At 44.2% G+C, this 19,534-nt stretch overlaps 1 protein-coding gene across 2 annotated transcripts; it reads left to right on the top strand.

Moving 5' to 3' along the window:
- The first annotated feature begins 2,421 nt into the window (after nucleotides 1–2,421).
- Nucleotides 2,422–17,865, top strand: RNF170 (ring finger protein 170). Of its 2 annotated transcripts, XR_006388238.1 has the most exons (8): nucleotides 2,422–2,531; nucleotides 4,365–4,523; nucleotides 9,231–9,306; nucleotides 10,319–10,427; nucleotides 11,207–11,280; nucleotides 14,329–14,436; nucleotides 16,449–16,784; nucleotides 17,346–17,476. XR_006388238.1 is itself a non-coding variant. In XM_044285656.1 (7 exons), exons 2-7 carry the CDS (start codon nucleotides 4,387–4,389, stop codon nucleotides 17,613–17,615), a joined length of 774 nt encoding a protein of 257 aa, XP_044141591.1. In that variant the 5' UTR covers nucleotides 2,422–2,531; nucleotides 4,365–4,386; the 3' UTR covers nucleotides 17,616–17,865. The 2 variants fall into 2 exon arrangements, 1 of the variants encoding a protein (XP_044141591.1); XM_044285656.1 differs by lacking the exon at nucleotides 16,449–16,784 and having other exon boundaries at nucleotides 17,346–17,865.
- Nucleotides 17,866–19,534: the final 1,669 nt, after the last annotated feature.

Below are 19,534 nucleotides of genomic sequence, written 5' to 3' on the forward strand. Positions count from 1 at the left end.
GCATCCGCACTTGCTTGCGGATGCTTGCAATTTCCACGCAACCCCATTCATTTCTATAGGGCCTGCGTTACGTGAAAAATGCACAAAGAGGAGCATGCTGCGATTTTCACGCAGAGCACAAGTGATGCGTGAAAATCATCGCTCGAGTGCACAGCCCCATAGAAATGAATGGGTCCGGATTCAGTGCGGGTGCAATGCGTTCACCTCACGCGCGAAATACTCGCCCGTGTGAAAGGGGACTTAATGTCTTTTTTTAGTATTAAAACGCAAGGAAAATTATACAAGTGTGGTATAATGTAACCGTAATGACCTGGAGAATGAAGATAAAAGGTCAATTTTACCGCATGGTGTACAGTGTAAAAAAATAAAAACCTTTATCAGAATTGCGTTTTTTTTTTTCAATTCTACCCCATTTGGAATTTTCTTCCCACTTCCTACTACATAGTATGTAACTGTAAATGGTGACATTAGAAAGTACAACTTGTCCTGCAAAAAATAAGCCCTCATAAGGCTATGTGAATGGAAAAAAAAAAGTTTAAACTATGAGAGACGGGGGGTGAAAAACGAAAACGCAAAACAGGAAAATCTCAGGGTACTGAAGGGTTTACACTAGCGTTTTTCTTTTCCGGTATTGAGTTCTGTCCTAGGGGCTCAATACCGGAAAAGAACTGATCAGTTTTATCCTAATGCATTCTGAATGGAGAGAAATCTGTTCAGGGTGCTTCAGTTCAGTCCCTCTGCAGTTTTTTCGCCGGAGAAAATACCGCAGCATGCTGCAATTTTCTCTCCAGCCCAAAATCCTGAACACTTGCCAGAATGCCGGGCATTAATTTCCATTGAAATGTATTAGTGCCGGATCAGCATTAAAATTGGCGCATTGACGGATCCGTTCTTCCGGTCCGCGCATGCGCAGACTTTTAAATCTGTGAGAAAAAAAAAATACCGGATCTGTTTTTATGGATGACACCTGATAGACGGATCCGGTGTTTCAATGCATTTGTAAGACTGATCTGCATCTGGATCCGTCTGACAAATGCCAACCGTTTGGGTCCGGATTGCCGGAATCCTCTGCCGCAGGTGTGAAAGTACCCTTAAAGGGGGTTTCCAAGATTTTGATACTGATGACCCATACTCTGGATAGGTCATCAGTATGTGATCGGTGGGGGTCCGAGGATAGGTCATCAGTATGTGATCGGTGGGGGTCTTAGGATAGGTCATCAGTATGTGATCGGTGGGGGTCTTAGGATAGGTCATCAGTATGTGATCGGTGGGGGTCCGAGGATAGGTCATCAGTATGTGATCGGTGAGGGTCCGAGGATAGGTCATCAGTATGTGATCGGTGGGGGTCTTAGGATAGGTCATCAGTATGTGATCGGTGGGGGTCTTAGGATAGGTCATCAGTATGTGATCGGTGAGGGTCCGAGCATAGGTCATCAGTATGTGATCGGTGGGGGTCCGAGGATAGGTCATCAGTATGTAATAGGTGGGGGTCCGAGGATAGGTCATCAGTATGTGATCGGTGGGGGTCTTAGGATAGGTCATCAGTATGTGATCGTGGGGGTCTTAGGATAGGTCATCAGTATGTGATCGGTGAGGGTCCGAGCATAGGTCATCAGTATGTGATCGGTGGGGGTCCGAGGATAGGTCATCAGTATGTGATCGGTGAGGGTCCGAGGATAGGTCATCAGTATGTGATCGGTGGGGGTCTTAGGATAGGTCATCAGTATGTGATCGGTGGGGGTCCGAAGATAGGTCATCAGTATGTGATCAGTGGGGGTCCGAGGATAGGTCATCAGTATGTGATCAGTGGGGGTCTTAGGATAGGTCATCAGTATGTGATAGGTGGGGGTCCGAGGATAGGTCATCAGTATGTGATCGGTGGGGGTCTTAGGATAGGTCATCAGTATGTGATCGGTGGGGGTCTTAGGATAGGTCATCAGTATGTGATCGGTGGGGGTCTTAGGATAGGTCATCAGTATGTAATAGGTGGGGGTCCGAGGATAGGTCATCAGTATGTGATCAGTGGGGGTCTTAGGATAGGTCATCAGTATGTAATAGGTGGGGGTCCGAGGATAGGTCATCAGTATCAAAATCCCAGATAACCCCTTTAAGGGCTAGTTGACATGCCAGATTTGTCAGCTAGGTGCCCTACGGTTTATTAACTGCAGCACTTGAAAACAAAGGGAGGCAGGTTCAGCAGGTTTTTGGAATGCAATCCGCACCAGACTGTGAACAGAGCCTGGCATTGGATTCCCTATGGAGATGAGGAAGCTGCAGCTAGAAGCAGGCGGCACAGAGCTATGCTATGTGCACGGCCTGTGAGAGGAACATATGGGTGTAGAGAAGGGTAGACCATGGCGGGCGGCAGGCAGCACTACGTGTCTCCAGTGCGGAGCCGCAGCAGGAAGTGATGGAGGCGGCGCTTCCTGTCCACAGCCCTCCTCCAGGAAGACACGAGCCCCTGGGACATTAGCTGACTGTGCTGACAGCTGACAGCCCGTGCAGGACCGGGGTCCATGAAACCTGCGCAGGTAACACTGAATGCTGGGGAGCACAGTACTGGTTTATGGAGTCGGCAGGTGTCACTTCTCACAACTTTGCATACAGGTGCCAGGAAAGCTCCTGCTCTATACTCTCAATGTAGTGGCAGGCCACCATTTACCCAGCCAATCAAAAATAACTGCCCATAGCGACCAATCAGATTCCACCTTTCATTTTTCAGCGCGCCTTTGGAAAATGAAAGGTGGAATCCGATTGGTTTCTAATGGCAACTCAGCCAGTTTTTTCTTTACACCAGTTTGAGGGGTTAATTGCAGTGGTTCCATGGATCGCATGCCCTGTTATTGAGGCCGGGTGCTGGGTGTGTGATGCCGCTGCCGATACTTGAATTAATGTGTTTTACATTCATTGGTGGCGCAGTGTGCCCTCCCTCCTTTCACCACCCCAGGGAGATGGGGGAAAAACAGCAATGCTGCCACAGTGCCACTGCATTTTTACGTTATAAATTTTATGGCGTTAATTTTTGGGTATAAATAACATAATATCTTTACTCTCTGGGTCACTACGATTACAGTGATACCAAATACATATAGTTTTTTTTTTCCGTTTTAGTACTTTTATGCAATAAAACCTCTTTTTTTTTTTTAAATGAAAAAAATGTTTTTGCTTTGCCACTTTCCAAGATCCATAACTTTTTTTATTTTTTTTTATTTCTATGGAGTTGTGTGAGGGCTTGATTTTTGCAGGACGACTTGTATTTTTTTGGGAGTAAATGGCGCTTTTTGATCGCTTGTTATTAAGTTTTTTTCGGTGGCAACTAAGAATAAATTAGTAATTTTTTTCTGGGAATTTTTTTATTGAATACATTTTATTTATTTTTAAACTTTTTTTTTACCACTTAATAGACTATGACAGACAACATTCTGATCAAATTTAAAATGCAATGCATTATCCCTATAGTGCAGGGACCAGCAACCTTCGGCAATCCAGATGTGGTGAAACTACGACTTCCAGCATGCACACTTGCTTGGCTGTTTTCAGAACTCCCATAGAAGTAAACAGAGCCTGCTGGGAGTTATAGTTTCACAACGGCTGGGGTGCCGAAGGTTGCTGACAACTGCTATAGTGCATTGCGTTTTAATATCAGTGCTATTCTTTCATTGACCAGCAGGCTGCGCCAGAGAGGCGCAGCCTGCTGGAAATTGCTAAAGGCTGGTCTGGGACCTACACATGACCCCAGCCAGCCTTGACACACATCGGCACCCCGCGATCGCATTTGTGGGGTGCCAATTGGAGACAGAGGGAGTCCGCTCCCTCTGTCAGCACTTTACATGCGGCGGTCGCCATTGCCCGCGGCATGTAAAGTGTTAAACAGCCTGGACCGTCAGGAGTTAGTCATGTGAGAGCCGGGCCCCCGCCTAAGGCCTCTTAGTGACTGCCGTAAAAAGGCGTATGGGTTGTCACTAAGGGGTTAATCTTCTCATTGGTGGGAGCGGCAGGCGTGTCACAGAGGGAAGGGAGCGAGGGACTCCCTTCCTCCTTCTCCACTGTGCTGCTGAGGAGAACATGGTGCACGCTGAGAGCGGTGCGTGTCATGTTCTCTAACAGATACTAGGCTGTGCAGTAGTGCAGCCTAGTATCGGAAAACAGCAAATCCCGGTATCGCATCGATTGAGTATGGAAACCTCGTATGCGCGGTGCGCCCTCCTACGCTTTGCAGGCTCTGTTGTAAAGATAGTTGTGGGTCCAGAGGTGGACCCTAACGGACATTGTATGAGATGGAGCACACCCTTTAACACTTCTGTTATGCCATGGACATACTTGTACCTTTACATCTAACGTGTTTGCATCTTGTTGTCTTGTAGAGATTGATGCCAGTGCTCTGGGATGGCTGAACACCAACAGGATCTTCAGCACTTGCCCTTAGTTGATGGGTCCTTTATCGAAGGTGTAAGCAACCAAGTGGTTGTGGCCGTCGTCGTCAGTTTAATCTTTATTGCTGCTCTCACATATTTCATGTTACGGTATGTTTTGACTTTAGCATGGGATAAAACAGGTTTCCTTTGATAATGACCAACATGAAAGACTAGGGATTTTTCCCATTCATTCTCACTGCCCAGTCCTGTTGTTCTCAGGGAGAATAAGCCACCCCAGAGGTGTCCGGCTGCATCTTACTCCCTACTTCTTATTGAGAGCACATGCATGCTCGGCCAAGCTTCCAATATTTATCTACAGATCGGTAACAGCAGATGCTACTAAACTAAGCTGGATGTGACAGTCGTATGTTCTTGAACACCACAAACATGAGATTACGGATGTCGCCAACTGGGTTGGATCTGCAATGGTCTCCTTTTTATGGCTAGCTTTAAATTGATGTATTTACGGTATATGAACAATTTACAAGCCTGTCAAAGGAGCGGTCTCACGTTACATGTTGTAATTATTGTATAGATCATAGCATACCCTATACAGTATAGCGCCACCTCATGTTCAAAGTGTATAGCAATGTGCAAGTCTATCCACTGAGCTGCTGGTGGTCAGGCATGCTCAGCCACTCTCCTCACAGCCAGGTTTCTGCATGGTGATCCTCTGTTCACTGCAGTGGACCTATTAAAAATGGCTCTCTTATGTGGCCATTCTCCACATCCCTCTTCTGTCTCCACAGGTAACATAATCATTAGGGTCCATTCACACGTCCGCAAAACCTCGGACACCGGCAATGTGCATTCTGCATTTTGTAGACCGCACATCGCCAGCACTTAATAGAAAATGCCTAATCTTGTCCGCAACATAGAACATGACATGTTCTATTTTTTTTCGGGAACGGATTTGCGGACCCGGAAGTGCGGATCCGCAATTCCGGATCCGGACAGCACATCGTGCAGCCCCAATAGAAATGAATGGGTCCACAAAATGCGGAACAGAATTGCGGACGTGTGAGTGGACCCTTAGAGTTTGTCTTTTTTGAAAATATGATGCCTGATTTTTATCAAAGGCTGTAGATGAAATAGATTGCACCTTCTTTGTAAGGGCAAATTGCGGATCCGCAAAGCACAGATGGCACCCGTGTGCCTTCCGCAATTTGCGGAACGGAACAGAAGGCCTATTATAGAAATGCCTATTCTTGTCCGCAAAACGGTCAAGAATAGGACATGACTCATCATTTTTGTGGGGCCACAGAACGGAGCAACGGATGCGGACAGCACACAGAGCGCTGGCCGCATCTTTTGTGGACCCATTGAAATGAATGGTTCCATGTACGGACCGTATGTAGAACGCATGAAACGGCCTGTATACGGAACGCAAAATACGTTCGTTTCAACGAGCCCCAAGACAGAGTTCACACTTCAGTTATTTCCATCGGTTATTATGAGTCAAAACCAGGTGTGGGTCAGAAACGCAGAATATGTGCAGATCTTTAGATTATATCTTATCTATGAGTAGGCTTCACTACTGATCAAATTCAGCCTAAGGCCTCATTCACATTTCCACGTTTTTCACTGACGTGTACTGTCCGCATTTTCCATGGACCGCACACGTACCCATTGACTTGCATGTGTCCACATTTCAGTATTTTTGTTACTGCCTGTGGGTAAGTAAGAAAATTACGGAGACATGCACTACTTTGACCCGTGACCAAGCAAGCCCATTGAAGTCTATAGGTCTGTGAAAATCACTGACACAACACGTATGGCATCTGTGTTGCAACCATTTTTTACTGAAGACTAATAGGAGATTCTTTGGAAATTAATTTTCAGCTGAGCAACTTCCGTGAATTTCATGACACACGTACAGTAAAAACAGACACACGAACCCACCATGGATCCTTCACGGGCATCCTCACAGATAAAATATGTACGCATTTTTTCACGGAGGTGACATGGAAATGTGAATGAGGCCTAATACTCACATTTTATAGGATACTACCGTCTATGTAATGTCCGCTTCTGGGATGTCATCAATCAAGTCTTTTGTCTGCCGAAAGCTATTCCTATTGACTGCTGTGAACAGAGAACTGGCTGTGAGGAGAGTGACTGAGCATGTGTGACCAGTAGGACTCAGTAGATGGACGTGCACATTGCTAAGCAGTGCACTCTGACCACAAGGTGGTGGTATACCATGTAAGAAAAGTTGTAAAATTTTAAGATAGTTTTCTTTTTTTTTTATGATCAATACAATGAATGACAGTGGTGGACAACCCCTTTAAGAGACGTGCCAGCAATCTAAGATGTCTGTCAGCCAATACTCGCACTTAGAGCATGTTTAATTCGGAAAGGAATTTAGACGAGCTATTATCAGACGCTACACATGATAAAATCTAACATGCCTAATCCTTGTTTTCCATCTGGACACAGTTAAAGGGGTTGTCACTTCAGTAAGTGCCATTTATCATATATAATACAAGCCACTTACTAATGTATTGTGATCTTCCATATTGTCTCCTTTGCTGGCTGGGTTCATTTTTCCATCACATTATACACTGCTCGTTTCCATGGTTACGACTAGGGATGAGCGAATCGACTTTGGATGAAACATCCAAAGTCGATTCGCATAAAACTTAGTTTCAATACTGTACGGAGTAGGAGCTCCGTACAGTATTAGAATGTATTGGCTCCGATGAGACTTCGCATTATAACTTCAGAAATAGATTTATACATATAAAAAAACATTTCTTGAACTCGGGTTCGGTTCCAAGTGGTACCTGGGAACCGAACCAGAGTTCGGGAAATGTTTTTTTTACAGTATAAATCAATTTCTGAAGAAGTTATGTGAAGTAACATAATACATAATGCCGAAAAAAGACATCTGTCCATCCAGTTCGGCCTGTCATCCTGCAAGTTGATCCAGAGGAAGGCAAAAAAAAAACTGAGACCTCGCAAAGTAATAACTTCGGCTCAGCGGAGCCAATACATTCTAATACTGTATGGAGCTCTTGCCCCGTACAGTATTCGAACAAAGTTTTATGCGAATCGACTTCGGATGTTTCATCTGAAGTCGATTCGCTCATCCCTAGTCGTAACCATGGAAACAAGCAATGTATAATGTGATGGAAAAATGAATCCAGCCAGCAAAGGAGGCAATATGGGTAATAACATTACATTAGTAAGTGCCTTGTATTAACTTTCTCTACATGATAAATGCCACTTACTGAAGGGAGACAACTCCTTTAAGATACTATTGTGATGGAATGTTTAATACATTTTCCAGATCTGCCGGGACAATAAATGACATATTTTCCTTCTCACAATTAGTTTTAGTTCTGGTCACACTTGCTTGTTTGTCTTGTTGTTAATGTTAGATTTGCCCATTTCACCAGCTATTGTACCTGTATGAAGAGCTAATAACCTTTTCATAATTTGAAGGGATTCTGTCACCTCTCATAACATAAATTCAGATTTTAAACCAGTCATGCTCCACAGATTACATTGAATCGGCTGTGCTGTTCTATACTGTAATCCGTCCAGTAGTTTTGCAGAAAAGCGACTTTTATAATTATGCAAATTAATCCTGAAGGTGCCCAGAGGGGCGTTATGTTCCACTTTGTGTGCCCAGTACCGCCCCCCTGCAGTGCCCAAAACGCCTTCCTCCTGAATCCCTAACCGCCCACAGCGTCTCAACCCTCTCCTCCCCCTCCCTGACGGCCGAGCGAAGTCTCACGCAGACGCAGTACCCACTGAGGGCTGCGCCAGTGCGATTTGATTGGAGACTGAGGGAAGAGCGAGCATCGGACGTCAGTGGGTACTGCGTCTGCGCGAGACTTCGCTCGGCCGTCAGGGAGGGGGAGGAGAGGGTTGAGACGCTGTGGGCGGTTAGGGATTCAGGAGAAAGGCGTTTTGGGCACTGCAGGGGGGCGGTACTGGGCACACAAAGTGGAACATAACGCCCCTCTGGGCACCTTCAGGATTAATTTGCATAATTATAAAAGTCGCTTTTCTGCAAAACTACTGGACGGATTACAGTATAGAACAGCACAGCCGATTCAAGGTAATCTGTGGAGCATGACTGGTTTAAAATCTGAATTTGTGTTATGAGAGGTGACAGAATCCCTTTAAGCGTTTGGTCTACATAGTTCTGTTTTAATGATGTGAACTTACAGGGGTCCTCCAGGAATGATTTAAAATGGCCGGCAACAACCTGTCCTAGAATGTGAGCGGGACAGGTTGCCTCCACTTGTAGAGCTGCCCATGGGGGTGAGGGGACTTGGCCTCACTACATTCTGGCACTTGGTATACATTACAAGTACAGGAACATGGGCCATAACAGGTTGACGCATTTCAACATCACGTGTTAATCATAACTATGATGCGCCAACCTGTTATGGCTGAAAAAAATTTGATTTTAACAGAGGATGACCATGCTGGAGGGTTTTTCTTTTTCTCACTGCAAGCTTCCTGGTCCGGGAGCTCTGTGCACGTCTCTTGCTAGCAGCCGGTGAGCTGATAGACTTTTTTGTGGATTACTCTGGCACTTACATATACTACATATTAGTGATTGTTCCTGTCGGCCTGCTCAGCCATGATGACATATAGGAAGGAGCACATCATTACCATCTACTGTAGAGCAGTGTAGTGAGGCCCCGCCACCTCACCCTCTCTAGGCAGCTCTGAAAGTGGAGGCAACCAGTCCTGCTCGCATTCTAGGAGAGGTAGCTGGCAGCCATTTTAAATCATTCCTAGAGGACCCTTTTGGAGTTACCCTCATAAAACTTGTGTTTTCCATTGGTTTGACAGAAGTGAGCAGCAAAACATTCACCCCGAAAACCAAGAAAGGGTACGCGCCATTAGGGAGCAACTTCAAAATGAACAGGTATGTTACCTCTTTGTATATGTTTAGGTTGGAATCTGAAACATCTCCTTTCTGCCTTCTGGGCTAAATTCACCTTTCATTAAAGGGGATGTATCGGCAACAAAACACCCCCCAAATTTAGAGTAAGTGACGCTGTAGTTTTCCCTTCATACTCGCTTGCGTTCTGAGGCTGTGCTCCAACAAACCAGCAATAAAATGCATTGAGAGGACTCCTGAGTTCATGCACATAACAGAGAGGACTCAAAGAGGAGTCCCCCCAATGCATTTTACTGCTGGTTTATAGAAGCACAGCCTCAGAATACAAGTGAGTATGAAGATAAAAATGACATCATCAGACTCAAAATCACTTATACTGTACACCGTGGGAGGTGTTTCGGAGCTGAACAGATTCCCTTTAAATAATTTTTTTATATGTTTGCTGCTTGTCGCCCCCTACTGGAGGGAGATTAGCGTTGTATTGCTGTCCATGAGACCTATAGAGGCGGGTACAAGTAGATAGCATATTATGTTTCAGTTCTGTGTCTATGCAGGAGATTTTGAGCTTTGACCACTATGAAAATATATTGGAAATCTACCCAGATTTTTTAACCTAAAAACTATGAGTGTAACCCATGCAGTTGCACGGTTTGAGTGTGAATAGAGACTGATTAACGGGTTAAATATGGTCTTAACTCATACTCATCAGTGTTACCTAATGAGTTTGGGTAATAGTCATGTGATGGAAATGTAAAGGGGGTGTTTAAACTCGCCAGCAGATGGCTATGAGGAAGGATTAGTCATCTGAACGCGTAAGCAAAGCCTTGGTTTCTGCTGACTGGTTTCATGGTGGATTTGATGTGTAAGTCTGTGAAGAATCCTTTACCAGTTGTAGAATCTTCTTACAGTTTAAAACATGGTGTTAAAAAGTGGATATTCACATACGTGTTGTATCTAATGAATAATTCAGCATTAATAGGCCAGGATAGCAGTGGGAACTGGCATTTTAGTTTTGCTTGCTCTTTTGTATTCACAGGAAACAACTGTCCAATCTCGACCTCAGTTCTACTCAGATATGTCCTGTCCAGTCTGTTTGCAGCAGGCTACATTTCCAGTGGAAACAAACTGCGGACATCTTTTTTGTGGTAAATTAGTAAAATGCATAATTTTAATAATTCATAATTTCAAACCAGATTTAAAGGGGTAATGCCATGATTGATGTAAAAAAAATGAAAATCAGACATCATATATAGTGTAGTACATGACAATACCCTTCTAACAAAGCTGGAACCAGCCTTGTTCCTCACATGGAACCAGAGATATTGCCATTCATTGCACTAGTTATTCTGCTAGATTTATTTCAAGCTCAGGGGCATGTCCTTTCTGCTGCAACTCTTTCCCTGTAACTGACACAGCTTCTATCAGTAGATGTGGCAGTTGAAAATTTAAACTGAGCATGTGCGACCACCTCAGTGAAGTGGACAAGAAATAAGGAAAAGAGCAAACAGTAGGCGGCGTTATAGAGATACATTTTATTGGATAACAGTAGCTATGCAAAAATGTTTATTACATATAATTACAAAATTATTTAGCTCTAGGTGCTGGTTTGAAACATGTAGAAAATGTTTCATGGCACAACCCCTTTACTGCTGGAGAAGAAGCAAGACAGACTGAATTGAAAGTCTTTGGGCCTGTGTTGATTCTGTTTCCTGCAGTGAGGAGATAGTCCGGTATGCAGGCTTTTCGCTTTCCTCCTGTTGTTCAGGGGGTTGTCAGCACCGATCAAAACCTTTGGTATGTCTCTAAAACAAGTTTTCTGAAAACTCAGTGACAAGTTAATTATATTTATTTACATTTCTGGTATAATGTATTTTTCACTGTCAAATATTTAATTGAAAATAATGATAATGCTATCTCTATATAGGTCCATGCATTATTGCTTACTGGAGATATGGGACATGGCTTGGGGCCATTAGCTGTCCTATTTGCCGACAGATGGTAAGAACCAATGTTTTGTAGTTGTTTGCTTATCTTCTGAATGAATGTGCGCTCAGTCCAGATTTACAGTTTTGCCTCTAAGAAAGTGTATTTTACTGCTTTACTTTACTGCTCACAGAATTGCTGCCTAAGTTTAAATTTAAATTTTACAACAGCTGGAGGGCCGCAGGTTGAGCATCCCTGGTATGAGGGACAGGAGAGAACACAGGAGAGGTGAGAACTGATTATCTATCACCACTAGAACACCCTACTTATCACTATAGTATAAGGACAGAAGAGAACACAGTAGAGGTCACTAGAACACTCTGCTTATCACTGTTTATAGTGTATAGACAGAAGAGAACACAGGAGAGGTGAGAACTGATTATCTATCACCACTAGAACACCCTGCTTATCACTGTTTGTAGTATAAGGACAGGAGAGGTGAGAAGTTAAAGGGAACCTGTCACCGGGATTTTGTGTATATAGCTGAGGACATGGGTTGCTAGATGGCCGCTAGCGCATCCGCAATATCCAGTCCCCAAAGCTCTGTGTGCTTTTATTGTGTAAAAAACCTGATACATATGCAAATTAGCCTGAGATGAATCCTGTAAGTGAGATGAGTCAGGGACAGGACTCATCTAAGGTTAATTTGCATATGTATCAAATCAGTTTTTTTACACAATAAAAGCACACAGAGCTATGGGGACTGGGTATTATGGATGTGCTAGCGGCCATCTAGCAACCCATGTCCTCAGCGCTATACCCAAAATCCAGGTGACAGGTTCCCTTTAAAGGGGTTGTCCGGGTTCAGAGCTGAACCCGGACATACCAATAATTTCATCCAGGCAGCCCCCACTGACATGATCACTGGAGCAGTTCATGCTTCGATGCTCTCCCTTGCCCTGCGCAGGGCAGGGGCTCTTTTACTTACAATAACACACTGCCGGGCGGAGGCTTCCACCCAGCAGTGTGTTCGGTGATGTCACCAGCTCTGTTGGGCAGGCTTTAGCGCTGCCCTAGCAATTTTACAGGCTAGGGCAGCGCTAAAGCCCGCCCATCAGTGCCAGTGACGTCACCGTGCTCACTGCTAGGCGGAAGCCTCCGTCTGGCAGCCCGAAGGAGAGCCCAGTACGTCACCGTAACTCCACAAAATGCCTTTGCCCTGCACAATTCAGCACAGGGCAAAGGAGAGCATCGGAATATGAACTGCTCCAATGCTCAAGTGAGGGGAGCTGCCTAGGTGAAATTCTGGATATGTCCGGGTTCAGCTCGGAACCCAGACAACCCCTTTAATTACACAATATTAATAGCTTTTTTTTTTTTATACTGGAGTCGGTACATTTCTGTTGACTCAGACTCCATAGCCCTGGGGCTGTTTGTAAAGCAAAGTAATGTTTTTCTAATCCTGTACAACCCCTTTTAAATTAAAGTGGTCTTACTCTGGCCACCTGAGCAATGTAGTTCCTATAGACCAATTTCCCTCCTTAACATTGATGTAAAAATCTTAGCTTAGTTCTAGCACATCGTCTGACCGCAGTAACACTTTCCGTGATTGATCTGGATCAGATGGGCTTTTATGCCTGGTAAAACTGGGGATGCTTTTTATGAACCAGCAGGTGTGCCATGATAATGCGGGCTCACGGGTGATTGCCTCTTTTGATAACGAGAAGGTCTTTGATTTAGTCGAGTGAATCTTTATTTGGGAGACATTGTCACCTGTATGCGTTTTCCTCAGTATTTTGTGCGTTGGTTGCTACTTTTACATCAGGCCCCAGTAGCTAGAGTGAGGGTGAATGGATACTTTTCGGACCCTCTTCTCCTGTACAGGGGTACCCGACAGGGCTGTCTGCTGTCACTATTACTTTTGCTCTTGTTATGCTCTTGTTCTGGAACCTCTTGCTAAACTGCTTAATGTGAACTCATTGTTTGAGGCCTGGAACATGGCGGGTATTCAGGAGAAATTGTCTTTATATGCCGATGATATGTTGGTATATTTGGATTTGGCGGATCCTTGCCCATCTTTAGAGGCACTGCTTAATATGGTTGATAATTACAGTGGATATTCCAGGTTACGGGTAAATTGGGCTAAATCTAGTTTCAGTGGTGACTTCTGGTTCCCCAAAATCTCTCTATAAAAAGTCAAAACAGGTTTGCACAATTGAAATTTAGTCTGCTGCCAGACACCTTTATTCCTAGCTTCCCATTAAAATAACCCTGCACATTCGGCCAATCCTTGTGTTTGTATTTATGGATGAGGATCCAAACTAGGGTTGTTTCGGGTATCAAATTTTCGATACTTTTGTCTGGTATCGACCTTGATACCGGGCTTTGCCTTTTTTCCGATACTAGGCTTCGCTATTGCGCAGTCTAGTATCAGAGAACTCTCAGCGCTCTCCGTGTTCTGAGCAGCACAGGGGAGAAGGAAGCAGTCTCCACTGCGCCACCAATGAAAGTAAACGTTTAATACAAATCCAAATGTTAATAATCATTGGCGCAGTGTGCCCCCTCCCTTCAACTCCCCAGTGTTAAAATCATTGGTGGCGCAGTGCACGCTCAACCCCCCCCCCCACCCCAGTATTAAAATCATTGGTGGCGCAGTCCACCCCCTCCCCTCAAACCCCCCCCCCCCCATTATTAAAATCATCGGTGGAGCAGTGCGAAACCGAATCAAAATATTGGTATGGAAACAACCCTAGTCCAAACGGCTATTTAATGTGCATAGGTGACCATACACATAGGTAAAAGTAGACTTGAAGGTTAACTCTGAAACAGCCATACAATTGTTGTCTGTATTGGGCTGGACAGTTACTCACATTGGCCATAAGTTTACAGTGACACCAGACACAGAGAGATCAATCTCTCTGGGAACGTTCTTTCATGGAATGATTGTTGGTGCACTAGACGGTCTGGAGGAAAGTTTTAATGCTGATGATGTGTCATTGATCAGATAAAGTGATCTTTTTGATTGAACGGATTCCTTTAGACCTGCCAGGCTGGTCTTTTAAATCCCCTCTTTATAATAATTAACCTGTTGTAGAGTAAACAAATTTTTTTTTTACATTTTAGGTAACTTTATTGTTTCCAGTATTTCAAGCTAGCGAACAGCAAGATGCCCAAGAGATATTTCAGGAAGTTAATAGTTATAATAGAAGATTTTCTGGTCAGCCACGATCTGTAAGTGTAAAGAAGTAAATTACGTTTTTGCTGATGTTTTTCATTAGGTAAAGCTGCATGCAAAAGGCTGTGCCTTGGCTGAGTCCCTTCGGCACTGCATTATAGCGCCACAGGGACTCCTAAGTGCCGCAGTTTATTTTCTGCTGTGCCACATGTCAGAATGCTTCTGTGGTGCCGCATGACTGAACGCTCCTGTAATATGATGCCTTATGCAGCACATATAAAATCTGATGCATACAGAGGTGTCATAGAAGTCTCTGGAGGAGACTGCATAGAATGTAAGAGGAAGCTGGAAAAAAAATCCTAATTGGGTGGTTCTGCTTTTACGGCGTTCTCTATACAGTAAAACTGACTTGTGCTCTTCATTCCACGGGGAAGTGTGAATAAGGTTCTACCACATATATGTATGTCTAACCCATAATACAACGGTGGAATTGTGTTTTGTTCCCAATTCTGCCCCTTTTTAGATGTATTTTTTCCCCCCCTAAGATTACCATTACATCGCACACAATATTAAATGGTGCCATTAGAATGTGCACCTTTTTCTTACAAAAAAAAAGCCACAGAGGGAAAAAAAAAAATTATGAAAATTACTGCATCAGGAAGGGTATAAAAGATGCACTGTTTTTGTTGTGAAATATTGGTGTAAAGAAAAGTGCCTACCGTGCAGATGTACAAAATACACTCGTTGCCAAAGAAAATAACACACCAAGGCGTTGTTGTTGGAACTGTATAAAAAATTCCACGTGTGAATGTAATGATATATGTAAGTGATAATATTAAAGGGAATCTGTCACCAGGTTTTAGCATATTATGCTGTCACCATTGCCATGTACAATAAACTACCTCATTTCCTGCTGTTGTCTTCTTTTTTTGTTTCATGGTGTCATTTTCTCTGTTATGCAAATTAACCTTCAAGGTGCCCAGAGGGGCGTTATTCTTCTTCTCTTGAACCTAGTAACGCCCCCCTGCAGTGCCCAGCCCGCCTTAATTTCCAACCCAAGCACGCCTCCTCATCAAGAAATATCCTCCCGTAGCGGAGACGGCGGCGCCTTTTATCGGCTGTGGGAGGAAATTAAGGCGGGCTGGGCACTGCAGGGGGGCGTTACTGGGCTCAAGAGAAGAAGAATAACGCCCCTCTGGGCACCTTGGAGGTTCATTTGCATAACAGAAAAAAAGCTTTTTTTTAATCAAAATGACAGCATGAAACGAAAAAAAGGAAAGAAGGTAGTTTGCCATGTACAGTAATGGTGACAGCTTAATATGCTAACACCGGGTGACAGATTCCCTTTAAGTTGAAGGGATACGTTTATAGGGGAAAACTGTACAATTGAAAGGAGACTCTACTCTATGACCCTGTTGGGCTTCCTCTAGCCTGGATACAAGATGAGATCTAGTTGGGCATGGAGGCAAACAGGGCCCGTATTGTATCCTGCAGCACATTTACCTACAGATTTTACAGCTGGGCCTGTAGATCCTGCACACTCGTAGGTTGCTGGAACTGACATTCCAGCTGGTCCCACAAATTCTTGATTTTGTGATAAAACTGAACTATTTCAGTCTGGTATAGACTTTCCTGGGAAACCCTTGCTATGTGTGGATGAGCATTATCCTGCTGAAAACTGCCAGCCCTGCCATGAGAGGCAACATTTGTATCAGCAGGATGTCCTGCACATATCGCTGAGCTGTTAGTGCCCCTCATATCACTACTAGGGGTGACCAAATGTTGTATGAGATGGCTCCTCAGATCATCACACCAGCAGTTGGGGCAGTGTGTCAGTACACAGAAAAGGAAGGACTGAAGTGCTCACCACAAGGCCTCCATATTTGAATCCGACCGTTGTGGCATCCTAAACAAAACTTAGATTTGTTGCTATAGACAGTATGGGTTCAGTTTGTAGCTGTCCAGGTTTCTTGTCCATGACACCACTGCAAACGAAGGCGATGGTGGCTTGTTGTCAATGTCTGGAAACACAATGGGCGCTGTAACACCAATTTTTTTTTCTTCTAAGTGTCTGGCAATGGTCCGTGCAGAGACGGGTGTGCATGGATTTTGGACAACAAATCTGTGGGAGCTGCTTGTGCTGGTCATCGGATCAAACAAAATCCCCTCTACTGGTCTGGGCTGTCCAGATCCTATTCAGTGTGTGCGTACCCTCATGTAACCACTGCTCCCAACACCTCCTATCAGCTAGGTCAGAACAGCCTAGATTGCGGGCAGTTCATCAAAATGACTATTCTATTCTCCCATGTGATGTGCCCCCGATCAAAGTCTATATTGACTGGGCAAAATGTCTTGGAATGCATTGCAGAGGCATGTCTAGCAGTCAACGATCTCTCACCAACAGGTATGTTACACAAAAGTAGCCTCTGGGAGCCTTTTTTTTTTTAGGGCAGTGATGGCTAACCTCCGGCACCCCAGCTGTGGTGAAACTATGACTCCCAGCATGCTCCATTCATTTCTATAGAGTTCTTGGAACAGCCAAGCACGTGTACATCTGGCGGGGGGGGGGTTGTAGTTTTACCACAGCTATTGTGCCGGAGGTTAGCCATCAGTTATAGAGTAATAGGGAAAGCACTTTTACACCCTCTTGTGGCAAGACCCAGTATCTGATCAGACCACAGCGATAATTATTTACATGCCAAGTTTTGCAGCAATCTGACATTTTTTTTATTGGTATATTCTTATATTTTTTGTCAATGAGTGTATATTATGCCACATGCATCGGTTTGAAACTTTTTGTGCAATTTGCACACTTTCTTGTTTCTATGACGCTATAGCTGAATATTTCTCAAACTATATTGCAAAGTATGAGCATTTTGTGTCTTGTCATCTTGTAGCACACGTTTATGTTTGAAGACTGTAGATGGAAGCGTCTGACATGACCTCTTATCTCCTAATATTCTAGCTCGTGGATAGAATTATGGACTTACCAACACTGCTACGCCATGCCTTCCGTGAAATGTTTTCAGTTGGTGGCTTATTCCGGATGTTCCGAATAAGGATTGTACTCTGTCTGCTTGGAGCATTGTTCTATCTGGTTTCACCCTTGGACATTATTCCAGAAGCTGTCTTTGGTATCCTAGGTTTCATGGATGACTTGTTTGTCATATTTTTGCTACTAATTTACATATCTATAATGTATCGGGAAGTAGTAACTCAAAGGTTACATAGGTGAAAGGTGCTATGTAAGTTCTGCGTTCTAGGAGCCTTTAAATAACTATGCAGGTTTGAATTTAGTGAACTACTGTCTGCCTAACTGGAATTTTTTTATATTATGTTCTCCAACTGGTTAAACATAGCCTGTCACTCTTACATATGTGAATTTATATTAAAGGGGTTCTGCAGTTTTTTTAAATCGATGATCTCTCCTCTGGATAGATCATCAGCATCTGATCGGTGGGGGTCCGACACCCGGAACCCCTCTCGATCAGCTGTTTGAGAAGGCCGCGGCGCTCGCTGTTTACCGCAGGCCCAGTGACGTCACGACTAGTATCACTGGCCTGGGCGCGGCTAAGCTCTGTTCACTTGAATGACGCTTAGCCGCACCCAGGCCAGTGACACTAATCGTGACGTCACTGGGCCTGCGGTAAACAGTGAAAAGGCCGCGGCACTGCTGGAGCGCCGCTGCCTTCTCAAACAGCTGATCGGCGGGGGTCCTGGGTGTCGGACCCCTGCCGATCAGATGCTGATGATCTATCCAGAGGATAGGTCATCGGTTTAAAAAACTGGCCCCAGAGATGACATTTTTCTCTGTGGACATCTCCAATATCCTGACCGTTTTATGTGCTTGAGGACTGCCCAACGGGATAGACTTCGAACTGTTTCATCCTACTATAAAGACATGCACCACAAGTCTATCAAAAGCTTTTGTAGACTGAGTTCACACACCCAGGTCCAAAAAAAACAACAATCAGAAGTTCATTATGCGTTTCATCACTGTAGGATGGCCTGGCCTGGCCTTGGATTAAAAAATGAAATTCAAAATTGCCTCAAGCTTCTCCAATAGCCTTTTTAGGGCCCAGTGTGTACCTTCCAGCATTGCCACCATGGCTACATGCAGTATTTTACCAGAGTAGCGAGATTTTACAGTATCTTGTCCTCTTCATAGTATTGTGGATCATGTTCTCTAGGACCTAGAGTAGACCCACAGCAATCAAATATTGATGGCATACACTGACCTATGAAGTGGCCATGGGGCTCCAGCAACAGCAGGCCACCATCATTGTTACCTTAAGACCAGGGATGGGCAAACTGCGGCTCTCCAGCTGTTGTAAAACTACAACTCTCAGTATGCCCAGTCTGCCTACAGCAGGGCATGATGGAATTTGTAGTTTTACAACAGCTGGAGAGCCACAGTTTGCCCATCCCTGCCCCGGACTTTAGCTGTGCTTGGTACTGCAGCTGTGGCCTGTCGCGTACCACCTCCCCTTCATTCACCTGATCAGTAGAGGTACGTTAAATTTAAAGTCCTAGAAAACCCACTTTAGTGGCGATTATGTAAAAGCATGATCGAAGATTTTACGTTAGTTGCTACTAAACCATTTTCTAAAATCACAATCTTTTAGTACTTGTTCTTTATAGGGACATTATACTGTACAAAATGCTGAAAAATGAGAGGAATGTCAGACAAAGGATAATTGGATAATTCTAAAGATGTAAAGGTACTTTTAGATAAGTGAAAGAATATCATTTTGTAAAATGTACATTTTTGCCTTAAGCGGTTTTGTCATTTTGCCATCTAGCTAAAGACGTACGTAATCTGAGAGAGAGATTTACCTAGTTAGGACATGCTGCCTGATGGCACCATTCAAAAAGCTGTAGCCATCTGAGGCAGATTGCTGGACTGTAGATGACCCAGCTGATGACTGGAAAAGACATGCAATACGTCAAATGAAACCCTATTGGCACTGCCCAGAGGTTTACTACTACTGACAGGGCACTCGAAGCAAAGAGCCATCAATATGAGTAGCCTTTGTTCTTGAGAACTCTTTCCATGCATGGGAAATGTGTAGTTACTGAGCAATATAGGGAGATTGGCAAAATGTCTGCAGCTCACACTCATTCATGCATAATGCTGCATTATTGGAAAACTGC

The sequence above is a fragment of the Bufo gargarizans genome, chromosome 1, assembly GCF_014858855.1.
Source record: "Bufo gargarizans isolate SCDJY-AF-19 chromosome 1, ASM1485885v1, whole genome shotgun sequence".
Lineage (NCBI taxonomy): Eukaryota > Metazoa > Chordata > Amphibia > Anura > Bufonidae > Bufo > Bufo gargarizans.